Below are 13,321 nucleotides of genomic sequence, written 5' to 3'. Positions count from 1 at the left end.
GATGGATGATTTGATGGATGGATGATTTGATGGATGGATGGATGGATGATTTGATGGATGGATGGATGATTTGATGGATGGATGATTTGATGGATGGATGGATGATTTGATGGATGGATGGATGGATGATTTGATGGATGGATGGATGATTTGATGGATGGATGATTTGATGGATGGATGGATGATTTGATGGATGGATGGATGATTTGATGGATGGATGGATGATTTGATGGATGGATGATTTGATGGATGGATGGATGATTTGATGGATGGATGGATGATTTGATGGATGGATGGATGATTTGATGGATGGATGATTTGATGGATGGTTGTTTGCTTTTTTATGCTAACCTGACACATTTTTCTGTAAGCACGTTTGCTGATAGATTAAGTATAATGTTACTCTTCTGGACAATCAATGTGGCCTTTGTGGGTGTGTTTGTTTCATTGTATGTTGCAGATGAGTTTGGCATCACTGTCCTAAAGCCCAGCCACCAGAGTGTGTGGTCACAGTGGCTGCTAAAGAAACAGAACCCTGACATCACCCCACCAAACCTCAGAAATCGCAGCTGGAAGGACTTCCCTACTCCAGAGGTACAGGTGCAATTAATGACATTGTACATGCACTACCACCCCCAGCATCAAACGCACAACACTCTGAGCTTCTACCTATTCCAGAGCAAAAAACCTGGTGCTTCTCCTGGTACTGACCTTGGGGTTGACCGGACTCTGAGGGAGAGCTGTTGCGGTTCTGTAGCACAGCAACGTGTGCGGAGCAGCCCTAAAGTCCTGGAGATAAGGGAGTTCTACCAGCATCGACCCTTTTCCACACCACTGAGAGATACCATAGATTCACGGCTGAAGGTAACACTTTCCCATCAGCCCCTTCTTCGTTGATGTGTAGCTTGCTGTGCCATTGGTTTTGACACAGTAGGTTGGCCTGGAGTTACAACTTTTTGAGAGATAACAAAAGCTGAAATGTGAATGCAGGAATACATAGAGCGTTTGATGCAGAAAGAGCTTCAGTCAGAAGAGATGAAGCTGAAAGAGCCTCGCAGTGCGGAAGAGACTGCTCAGGCCAGAGATCTCTTCAGTCTTATTGTGGTACCAAAACACAGACACACATAATCACACATCTGTTCAACAAAACCTACAATTCTCTGGAAAAATACAACTGTAAGGTTTTTCAGTGACAGCCTTTTCCTGCACTGCTGTTGACTTCTAAAAATGTCCACATTTAATATTTTACCTCTACGTACCGCAGTATTAAAAAGTCATTGGGAATTCACTTTGTAGTCTTTTGCAGAGGAGCAGGATGTGAGTCACGCTGCTGATACCAGGATCTCTGGTAGGAAAAATACATCAGTATAAGAAGTTTTGTTTACTAAATGTTTGTAAAAGTGGCATAAAGATGACGGAACTACTGAGCGTGATAAATATAATACTTTCCTCTTAAAGTGCTGCAGTGCATGGCTTTTTGATTTCGATGTCAGTGGATAAGGACTCTTTTGCTTCCCTCTGCCCATTTCCAGTGGACTATGCCAGTCTGTACAGTCAAGGAGTCGGAGCATCACCTGAGCAGTCAGCTGCTTCACAAGACATGGACGTGGATGCTGATGACAGCCTGGATAGATTACCACTGTATGTATGCTTATAACAAGTGGCTAACTCTTACATGAAGTCATAATCATTTTAACGTCCTCTCTGTTTTCCAGTTCTACTAGTCAAAAAGAGTTGACATGGACTGGAAGACTTGAGCAGCACAGGTAAACAGAACAGATGCAGGCATTGATAGTTTCTAGATTTAAAGCAGCCTTCAGTAGATTTTTCACCTTACATTTCTGATATTTAAAATGGAGTAAAGACGAAAATTCAATCTGGGAGACTCACCCCTCCTCCAGCTTCACCCAATGGCTTCTCCGTGCGTCTCCGTGCCAACCAATCAGCTTCAAGTCTGCAATAATCCTCAGCCAATGATCCTTCAAGGCTCCACATTTAAAGTCTCTCATCCATGGATCTCTCAGCTGTCAGTCGAGATTCGATTCTCCTTCTAAATATCTACGAGATACTTCTGCCTGTAACCCAGCTCTTGCTACCACTTCACCCGGTCGTCCCCGGCATCAGCTTCTCTTCCGAGCAGTCATCCGGCACCCCAGGCTTCCTCGTCTTCTTCTACTCCGGTTCTCCCTCAATCCTCCCTGCTTCGTTCGTTCCATTCATGGACTCTCTCCAGAACTCAAACTATCATCCATTACTCAGCTTCTTCAGAAGTCCGCTTCCATCTCTGCCACGTCACCACTTCCTTGTCTCCGCTCTGCCGACGCTCAACCCGTTCCTTGGCTCCTCCCACTGTCATTACCATCGCAACGCTCATCCTAGCTCGTCTCTAAAGGTGAGATGTATCACTCCATTCTCTTTTCTCAACTATTCCTCATTCATATGCAATTCGGGTCGCTGCGTTTCCACTCCTCGTTCACATTCAGGTAGATCATATACTCCCACACATTCTATCATTTCACTCAGGCTCTGCTCCAAATCTTTCAAGAGCAGCTCATTTATCAGGTTTCTCTCATTGTTACCATCTCCTCAGGTCGACCACTGTGTCACTTCCCCTGATGGCTGTCCTGCTAAGTTTGAATCAGCTCATCTCCGCTTCTAACAATCTCCCTTTTGGCGAGCTCGTGTCGCCTTTAAGCATTTCAAACGTCTTCTACTCATAACCCTAAATATCCTCGATCTCATCAGTCCCTCGTCATCGACATTCATTTCAAACATGGCTTCCCAATTTTTCTATTAAATCACATTCCTTCTCTGTCAAGCGGCATCCTCTTTCACGCAATCAGGAGTCAGCTAAACCGTTCATTCTCGTCAATGAAAGTTATATCATGACTCAAACCACCTCTGATTCTAGCGGCTCGTTAGCCATCTGAGCGTTCTTTGTTCTCGTCTTCCTTTCTCCCAGCACTCCTGCCCAGCAACTCAAGCTGCTGGCTTCCCGCCCCAGTTTCCTCTCGATCTGGATGGTATTTCTTCTTTAACGGCGATGTCATTCTCCCGGCTGACTCGCTCCAGTTTTCGGTCTCTAGTCCTGGTCCAAAACCAGCCTCTTGAACGGATGATTCACAATCATTTGTTGTCAAAACTTGCACGAGAACTCATCATTATAGCTAAGAATATACAGAACCTATTACCTTCGTATTTCTAACAATATCCTGCTTAAACTTTTGCCTTTTTCCTCTGAGTACTCTTACCCTATTTACCACGCATATTAAACTTGTAAATTCTGCCTTCTTTATTTTCCCTGTAGCATTAAATCAATGCTATATATATATATATATTTATTCTATTGTCTGCGACTTTACTTAGCTTTTAAAAAATTTAAACTAGTTATAACAGCAACTTTTGCTCCGTAGAATATCTATTATTCATTTACATATTAGAACATTTCTACCAACCTGGTTCCCTTATCATTCAGGCGCTAAGGATCGTTTACTGTTTCAATACATCATAACGATCCTTTCCCGTTTTTATTGTGGTGCACACTTTCTCTCGGCAGATCAGGTCGGTGCTGATGTTCAGCTGCGTCAATCGATTTTCAGCACCTTTCTGAACTAGTGTTTTCACATACAAGCATTAGCTGCGTTATTGCCACAGCAGAATATCAACCAATGAACATTTCATGTCAGTCAATATCACGAACGTAGCTCTTTCCTCCATCGTATCCAGGCATGACCTGTCATGTTCCAGGTTATTCAATTCAGCCACTGATGCTGGTCTCGTTCTAATTTCCAGGTATTTTGCCGTCTCTGTTCATCAGCTACTTTCACCCTTCTCCAATTATTCCTCTCTCTTCACTATCAGTCTCACATCGTTGTATCTCAGGTCCAGCTCCTTCCACTTCAAAACCCATTTCTTCGCCCGGCAAATCTTTGTAAATTTTGCCCTCCCTTTACTCACCATCTTACCCGCTTCTCATTTAGTCAGTTCTAGCTTTTATTATCTCAGTCTTTCAACATTGTCGTTTCAAGCTTCCCTACATTCGCCGCCTATTAACAGGCATCAATTTAATCAAAGATGATCTTCTGAGCCCACACCAATCTTTTCTCTCTTCACGCCATTTAACTTCTTCTCAAGACATTTCAAATCATTGCATTTCACAACCTGACTCCAGGCTGTGGGAGTCTCCTTACGATCCTTCGCTCCGATCGTTTTTTTTAACTTCAAGCCATGATCAAATTCGCACTCAAACATTTCCCATCGTTCTTCTCTTTCACACTCCATAAGAGCCCTACGTCTGCCTCCTGTTTTCTCACATTTTAGACAGACTCTATTCAATGCAACATGGCCAAGTCAATTTTCTAGCCATTCACTTAAAACTGGGGCTGCAATTACTGCATCTACCCAAGGAATCTCTACAGATTCCTTTCAACACCTTGCCTCTGATCTTCCATCATATGCATCATATGTTCAGACTTCCTTTTCGTTTTCAGCTCAACAGTCTCTCAGTTCCTAAGTAGGATTTCATGCAATTACTGGTGATGGATGGCCTATTAAATCGTTTTTATCATCTCAGGTATGATTCATTTCATTCATTTTCTGTTTCCCGAGGTTTCTGTCAGCATTTTCAGTCCCTTTCATTCATTCTCTTACCTCCTCGTCATCTTTCATTCTCCTCAGAATCAGCTTTATTGCCAAGTTCGTACATACAAACAAGGAATTTGACTTGGCGCACTGTCCAGCATCCATTCATCATTTTCATGCCTTCGAGGCTGCTTACATTCATGCCTACGCTGCTCTTACTATATCTTAACTCGTTTCTCTCGCTCATCGTTCTATATCTACTTCATAGCCCGGTATTTCTGGCATTTTACTTTTCCTCTCCTGTTTTTTAACCATTCTATTACATTTCAGCCTCGGTTTGGCCTTTTGGGGAAGATAATTCTAATCCTAAGACGTTCATCAGTTCATGCATTATCAGCATTCATGTCTTCCTCTGGGGTCTGAGCGCCAAACAAATAAACATCCATTGTGTAACTTTTCTAATCGCATTTTGTGTTTCTTATTGTGAGTCTCTATAGGATTGAAATGATTACACAAGCTAAATCAATGGTTCCTTATTTTTTTTCTATTATATCTCTGACCCAGAACAATTGACCGACACTAGGAAGCCCCATATTTCTTGAAAAGATTTTTGGCTTGAATAAACCAATCCTCTTTGCCTCCTCCCGGTAGGACGTGTTTGGAACACCTCCCGTGGGTGGCGTCCAGGAGGCATCCGATTATAGATGCCCGAGCCACCTCAACTGCCTCATCTTGATGTGTAGAAGCAGCGGCTCTACTCCGAGCCCCTCCTGTATAGCCGAGCTCCTCAGCCTATCTCTAAGGGATGCCCGGCCACCCTACAGAGGAGGTTCATTTTATCCGCTTGTTTCCCTTAATGCCCGTAGGCGAGGGTGGGAACGTATACCTACCAGTAAATCGAGAGCTTCGCTTTTCAGTTCAGCTCTCTGTTCGCCACAACGGACCAGCACACCATCCCCATTACTGCGACAGCCACACTGATCCGTCTCTTCAGCTTCGGCTCCATTCTCCCCTCACTCGTGAACAATACCCTGAGATGCTTAAACTCTTTTAATATGTTCATATGAATATTAATTATCACACTTCCTACAAAGTTAACAAAACTATTGGGAGTTTGTTTAAACAGCAAACACTAAGTAGTAAATAACTGGAAAGCGGAAGGATGGTTTTTACAAAGGAAACTCTAAAAAGTAATACATGCATTTGTGTTCACCCCTCTGGGTCAGCATTTTGTTGAACAACCTTTCTCTGCAGTAACACTCAAAGTCTTTTGGGGGTTTGTCCCTCAATACAGAAAGTTTTGCCCGTTCTTCTTTTCAAAATAACTGGAGCCTAGTAAGGCTGGATGCAAAGCATCTAGGAACATTAATATTTTAGATCCTCCCACAGATTGCCAGTTGGATTTATTTCTGAACTTTGACTAGGCCATTCCAGCACAAGAATATGTTTTTATCTAAACCAGTCCACTGTAGATGTGGCTATAAGTTTATGGTTGATGTCCTGCTGGAAGGCAAACCAGTGCCCCAGTCTTGCTCTGTATTCTGTTTATTACGGGGAGTCATGCTCCTGTTGTTACATATGCTCATCCATATCATCCATATCTTTGTTTTTGTGAACAGTGGTTGCAGAAGCTCCTTTTGTGTCAGAAAAAGGTTTTAAAAATACGTCTCTGCTTTGAAATACAGTGGAAAGGCTGATTAGGATTAATTTATGTTCCATACTCAGGATTCACGCTTCTCATGTCTCGAGAAGATAAATCTTTTATTACTTGCAGTCTCACTTAACAGTACCAGGTAATCTGTGGAAAGTCATCACACACAGAAATACAGACACAAATATTTATTGTTTCATTTCCTGTATGTTTTGTTTTTTTGTTCAAAGAGACATATTTCAGTCTCATCACCATGAATGCATGAAATGATTGTGCCGGCATATTTAAAATGGTACGCAGCTGATTTACGGGTAATTTCCCTGCTTGGATATGTGTTTCAGACAGGAGATCAGTGAGGAGAAGGCTTGCAGAGAGGCTCTGAGGAAAAAGATCACTGTTCCTTATTTCCATCCAGAAAACCTTCCTATTTACCAAGTACTATCTATTTTATTATTATACAGTACATTCATATTTAGGATCATTGCTAGCTTTCTTTAATATAATGAATATGTGCCTGTTTGTCCAGAGTCTGCTACAGGGACCAATACCCAACACGGGGAGTCGATCACAGGATCCAGCACTGACCACCAAGCCAGATAGTGCTGAGACCGTTGTGAAACATGTACCACATAAGACTCGTAAGTTATTCGTCATCATCATCCGAGAAAGAATGACTTGTTTTAATGCATCTGCAGTAAAACATTTGTTGTGTTATTTTAAAATTATTTTTGTCACTGCAGCTCCGCCACCTTCAAACCCAACAGCGTCTCAGCCAGAAAGGTACAACAGAGCCTATGTTTTACCTGCTTCAATACACAGAACCACACGATCTCTGCTTAAAAACAAACAGCATCATAACAGCTGTTATTTCTTTTTAGTCAAGCAGAAGAAAGTGAGAGGATGCCTGAAAGGAGACACGCAAACCTCACAACACAATCTGCTGGTTCGTCCTCTACTGTTTTTTTATTCTAATGAATCCTCATTTAGTGATCTCCCTTCTAATAACATACTAGCTGAGGGGACTTCATTTTAACAAGAAAAAAACACTATAAATACACAAGGGACAGAACTCAATGCTGCAGAGACATTTTAGTCAAGAACTCAGTTTTCTTCAAGATAACATCAAAGATAGAGGATGCATTAAACTCTTCTTTTCTCACTAACACTGAGAAAGCATGCGCTGGGAAGTGCAGGCTTCATGTCCTGCAGCTGTAATCTGTTTTATTTCTGTGTGATTCATATCTAGGTGAAAGCAGTCTGAGGAGCTCATGCAGGCAGTATACGTCAGTCCAGGTGGATGTGACAGGTAAACTCCGAAGGACTAAGGTCAGACTGCCGACCTGCCTCCTCGCCACCAAACCCTGCAGCGTGCCAAACCAACATGTAAAAATGAACAAGAAATCCCCTCACTTTCTCTGTCTCTTAGACCGCTACTACTTTCTTGCTTTCTTATTTTGCTTTCAAGGAAGGAGACTGCCTTAGAATAGTGGTTATAACTTCTCCAGGCTTTTAAAAAGTAAAATTCGAAGTTGCAATTTTTGACTAATTTAGAATGTTGACCTGAATTTTATTTTGTATTCCACTGTTTCCACGGTCTTGGTTAGGATAAGGGACTGGAGCAAAGTCGGGATCCAATGCAGTGTCCTCAGATAACTTTTTATTAATTAACATTTTCCAATTGTGTTCAGTTCAATTCAGTTTATTTAAAAAGCAGCAAATGTCATGTTTAAGCACTACACGAGACAAATCTATTTTACACACAGAAATATATAACAAATCTGTCATATGGATTCCATTCAACACTAATTAAAGAACAGATATGTTTATAAGTCCAGTTGGTAAAACCTATAAAATCTAAGTGATTCTGACATTTTCCTTCTTACTGTTTTGTCATTTGAAGTCCCATATATGAGTTGTCAGACAAAGTAGAGCTTCAACTTAGAAAGCTTTTCCAGCTGCATCAGCCTAGAATATTGCAGTGCTGCCCCTCCCCCACGTGTTGCTACGCACTCTCGGTCAGCCTGTTGAAAGGAGGCTCCTACACTTTATATTCGGCTGTTTGGAAATATTACCAGGCTCTAAAAACTAAAGAAAGTCAACTGAAAATCATATCATATTAACGTTGCCTTATTAAAGAGTGCAGTTGGAAAACTACAGAAGGGTTGGTTTAGCACCCGCCATCAGGGAGACTAACCAAGCACGTTGCCGGTGAATTTAGCCAGCTAATATGAGGATGTTCCATAAAAGCAGAAGGACAAAAAGCACCTGAAATCTGGTGTTTATTCTCTATTTCTGCTCCATACTTTGTCAAACTCCAAATAACTTTAAAATCATTTTTTGATTTGCCACCATTGTATTTTTACTTACATTTTAACTGTGAGAATGTCCTATCAGTACCTTTCTGGTATAGATTGTATTGGAATTAATACAATTATTTGAATTACTGTAATTAAGAGCAAATTGGATTCTCTTTAGCTGGAAATTAATTCATCCTATAATGTTTGAGATGTTTTTCTTGTAAAGTATCTTGAGATGATTAACAATGTTGTGAATTGGTGCTTTATAAAACAACTACACTGAATTTAGTTATCCTCTTATTATCTTTTAAAGGGGTCTTCTTAACTTTTCCTTTGGTTTTTACCTGCTTTTTCATATTATTTTCTGTCAGTTTTTATTTTTTTGTATTTTCTGTTTAAGTCAGTGTCCATTTTAATAAATTATAACATTATTGAAAAAATAGTTTACTTCAGGAACTCAATTCACTAAATGAAACACATTATATAACTGATTACACATAGATTTATGTTTTCAAGCATTTATTTGTGTTAATTATTTTTATTTTGAACTTACATCTAATTAAAACGTGACATTTAAGATAGGAATATTACATCAGACCAATAAGAAAACATCTTTAATACAGAAATGTGTTTGTTTAATACCTGCTTATTGGTTATTTTCAAAAGGTACTTTTAATCTGACAAACGAGCCTCATTGGACACCATTTTCTAATTTACTGACACTTATCTTTACTCTGACCCACAGTCCATATAAAAGAAAGCTGCTGAAGTCGGGGGATGACCTGAGAATGGGAGTTTTCCAAGCATGCATGACCATCTATCAATACCACCTTAAAAGAAGGAGTCTGGGATTACTAGTGTAGCAATTAATAACAAATATTCTAAAGTTAAGGAATCGGCAGCAGGAAAACCGATTTATCTACTGTGATGTGAAAAAGTATTTCCCCCTTTAAGTTCCTGATTTCTTTTTTGGTTTTGCTTGTTGATCACTCACAAATTTTAATATTATACAAAGATAACCTGAGAAATTACAATAGGCAGCATTCAAATAATGTTCTTTTTGTCAGCAGTAGTTTTGTCCCTGAATGCAGTTTTTGCCCTGTCTCTTATTATTAAATCACGAACTTTGACCTTAACTGAAGAAAGTAAGGCCTGCAGTACTTCAGGATGTTGTTTTGGGTTCCTTTGTGACCTCCTGGATGGGTCATCGATGCGCTCCCGGAGTAATTTTGGGAGGTCTGCCTCCTGAGAAGGTTTACCACTGTTCCATATTTTATCCATTTGTTGATAATACATCTCACCTTAGAAATGGCTTCGTAATCCATTCATTTTAAAGATGGTTTTATTTTTACTCGGGTTTTCTATGTCTAATATTAAAATGAGTTTGATCTAAAACCTTTAGACGTGACAAATAAAGCAAAAACAGATCAAATTCTTCCCAAGGGAAAAGAGATTGATGTAGCAAATACTCTACTCTTTTATAGGCATTTTTTCCCTCCACATTATTTTCTTTCTGTTCCAGTTCCTGAGCGTGGAAGAGCCTGTGAGGAGGAAGTGTCGGACAGCTTCTCTGGCTAATCTCAGCGCTGTGTTGAGGGGCTTCCAGCTTATCCCATTAAGTGTTGACTTTGGCACGCAGCTGGAGGGCACCTACTCGACCGTTACTGTGTTAATGAAGAATGTGGGAGTCGACCTATGCAGGTACACACATTAGGAATCCAAGCAGGTAGATGCAGTTTCTGGGACAGGAAGAGCATCGATCTGTATGTATTTATTTTTCCAATCTGCTGCCCCAAGGTTCAATGTGAAACAGCCTCCTCCAGCCACAGGCCTCAGAGTCATCTACAATCCTGGGCCTGTAGGTTTCCAGCTGAAGATCCAGTATTTGTATAATGTGTTAAAAGTCACAATTCAACTTTCGTTTGGCATATTTTAATATATTTAATTTCCAGGTTGAATTTTATTGAATCTTGCTAATTCTGAATTAAGGAAAGTTTCCGTTCGCACTGAATTCATTTAATGTCTTTATAGGTGGCTGCAGGTCTGCAGGTGGAACTAAAGGTCCAGCTGTGTGCCATGTGTGATGAAGCCGAGCTGAAGAAGTACGTCTCTCAGGACATAGCCATCCACACTGAAACTGACATTCTCTATCTGCCCGTCACTGCTAATATCCTTTGGAGTGTTCTTTGTCAATAAGTCATATAAAGCGGGAATTTGACTACTTTGTATTTTGGTGGCACAAATTATCCAAAAGTGCCAGAAATCAAAGTTTTTGTGGATGAAGCTTGGTAGTGACAGAATTCCTTACATGCTTTCACTCGTCCTTCCGGGGAGATTTTATGCGGAGGAGTCCACGAGTGCCTGCAGAAAGGGAGGGTCTGAGGCTATCTGGTCTCACAGCTGGCCAGGAAATCACCATGATGAGCCTTCAGCCCCTTGACCTCTTCTCAGTTATACACAGGTGAAAAATCATATCATTAAAGAATCACCTCATGTCTTGCATGTTTAGAGGTTTAGACCATTAACAACCTTTTTTTTGTTCATTTCAGGCCACGCTAACACACACGTTCTTCAATCTTCTACCACTTTTCAAATCATTTGTGGTGATTCAGGTCTGGACTGAGCTTTGAAAATATACTGTGGTCTTCCTCTTTTTCTCATTGCTGGCAGCTTCCCATTCAGTGTCATTTATCCAATATGTGCACTATCTCCTCCGGAAATAAAGGTTCACAAGCACAGTGACCCAACCCTGAAACCTCTTCACCAATTTGAGTTGTTTTATTCTGCTGCAATAAAAGATGAATTTAATTTTAAGGTTTTTTACACATCTTTAGCAATAAAAAAACATAAAGATTCTGATGTAGCTGCAACGTTTAATGTTTTTGCTGAACCGCAGTTTAATTTTATTATTAATCTATATTTTCTGACATTCCTGGTGAAGAAGAGGATGATATCAAAGCTAGGGTCCATCCGTTACATCTTCCAACCTCTTCAGCAAGCCAAGTGAGAAACTTTAGGCAGACATTTAAATTTCTTGTCACATGACAATGTAATGTCCCAAATAAAAGGAAACACACAAGTCGTTACCCCATCTTATTAAGTGTTAGACATGTAACCCAAAATACAGAAATGGTGTTGAATCAAAAGATTAACTTTCCAGATCTGTCGCATTCAGGGAAAAACAAGAAGGAAACTAAAGTGAAATTAAGCAAAATAATTAATGCTGATGAATCTTGAAAGGATTATATATCTACTGAAACAATTATTTATTTGGCACACCTCCTTCAGCTTGTTTAGAGCTGCAGGGATTAGGGTGGAGCTGTTCCCAAGGGGGAGATATGGGATACACCTTTGAAAGCTTGGCCAGTGCAGCACAGAGATGACTCCACAGAAAGCGACTCACTCCTAAAGTCATCAGAAATCAACTACCTCATGGTTGTGAACTGGTGGCTGTAGACACCCACGCAGCTGGAAGCCTGGTTATGAAGCAATTTCCACACAATTTAGAGTCAGTCATTCTGCTGTAAAAAAGATGTTTCGCTGGAGGAAAATATTAAAGGCGGCTGGCTGTCTTCCCAGAATTGGAGATCCAAATAAGTTAATCATGCGGTCAGATTGAGCAACTGAACAACTGATCAGGCTTCTTAAATTATGCATATGTATTAGGGATGAACAATATCAGGAGGATACCGATGTTGGCAGTGATTACCTCTCTTTTCCTGTCACCTTTCTTTTTTAACAATCAACAAAGTCCACACAACTTTCTGTGAGTTTTTACATCTCAGCTACTGAAGATATACATCCTGTTCATCGTTAAGGGCACTTAGAGCCCATCCACCTGTCGAGATATATTATCCATACATCCTGTGACGGTCTGACACTTTAAATCTAATATCCAACGTGGAGTACAAGCAGTCATTTGCAATTGCGATATTGGACACTGTTATTGCGATGAGGATTGTGGTTCAATATATTGTGCAGCTCTAGCATATATCAACATTCTTATCAGTTTCATGCAATGAAACCGTAGGAAAATTGTTCAAACAGCGACAATGCACTGTTAGTTTTGGGGGTTTGAAACCATATTTGATTATTTCATTTTCTCCCTGGCATACTATAAACGAATATTTCCCATTTAACCGAAAACAAATCCAATGAAGACCTGAAACACCCCCTCAGGTCATCTGTGACCTGCTCACTCCTGCGTTCCCAGGAACAGAACTAAAGAAGCGGAGGCCTCATGTTGCTCAGCTCTGAAACCATCTATTATTATTGTTTTTCATGTCCTTCCTGTTTTCAATCTGTCTTATTTCTGTTCCTTTGTTTTTATGTAAGGCACTTTCATTTATACTGTGTATTAAAGGTGTTTTACAATTAAAGTTGTCTTGGAGAATAGATTGTTGACTTTTCCCTATTTATGATGCACCTGGTGCCGCTGTATTATCTGCAGGACCTCGGCTGTAAGCATGGAGATATCAGGGGCTGTTGCAGGTGGTTTCTTACAGGATTTTGGTTCATTAACTGGCGCAGGTAACATGATGCTCCCCGGTCGACAGTCGAGGTGGGACTGTTGGGGTATGACGTCAATAAAGACGAATGATGTGAGGTAAACAAAGTTTCATTTTTGTCGTCATTCGGCTTTTTTTTTTTTCCCCGGCGGGTAAAAATTTCCGTTGACTCTCTCTGCGCCGTCGGTCACGCGCCCTCACGTGTTACAACTCGTTACTGAGCTTCCGTGCGCACGAGCTGCTGTTGGAACCGTTACCAGCGTCAGGTCGACGGGCTCCGACTG

The 13,321-nt window shown here is 40.6% G+C and overlaps 1 protein-coding gene across 1 annotated transcript in view; it reads left to right on the top strand.

Annotated features, from left to right (window-relative positions):
* spag17 (sperm associated antigen 17) overlaps positions 1-13,321 on the top strand; it is a 42,719-nt gene that overhangs the window by 28,606 nt on the left and 792 nt on the right. Inside the window, exons 35-50 of the mRNA XM_047385228.1 lie at positions 461-594; positions 679-864; positions 991-1,104; positions 1,297-1,348; positions 1,533-1,641; positions 1,716-1,766; positions 6,574-6,667; positions 6,759-6,870; positions 6,973-7,012; positions 7,111-7,175; positions 7,479-7,615; positions 10,052-10,230; positions 10,327-10,387; positions 10,561-10,696; positions 10,848-10,990; positions 11,079-13,135. Coding sequence (XP_047241184.1) covers positions 461-594; positions 679-864; positions 991-1,104; positions 1,297-1,348; positions 1,533-1,641; positions 1,716-1,766; positions 6,574-6,667; positions 6,759-6,870; positions 6,973-7,012; positions 7,111-7,175; positions 7,479-7,615; positions 10,052-10,230; positions 10,327-10,387; positions 10,561-10,696; positions 10,848-10,969 — 1,592 coding nt within the window. The 3' untranslated portion in view covers positions 10,970-10,990; positions 11,079-13,135. The remainder of the gene's footprint in view (positions 1-460; positions 595-678; positions 865-990; positions 1,105-1,296; positions 1,349-1,532; positions 1,642-1,715; positions 1,767-6,573; positions 6,668-6,758; positions 6,871-6,972; positions 7,013-7,110; positions 7,176-7,478; positions 7,616-10,051; positions 10,231-10,326; positions 10,388-10,560; positions 10,697-10,847; positions 10,991-11,078; positions 13,136-13,321) is intronic.

The sequence above is a fragment of the Girardinichthys multiradiatus genome, chromosome 14, assembly GCF_021462225.1.
Source record: "Girardinichthys multiradiatus isolate DD_20200921_A chromosome 14, DD_fGirMul_XY1, whole genome shotgun sequence".
Lineage (NCBI taxonomy): Eukaryota > Metazoa > Chordata > Actinopteri > Cyprinodontiformes > Goodeidae > Girardinichthys > Girardinichthys multiradiatus.
This window is presented reverse-complemented; position numbering and strand designations above follow the sequence as displayed.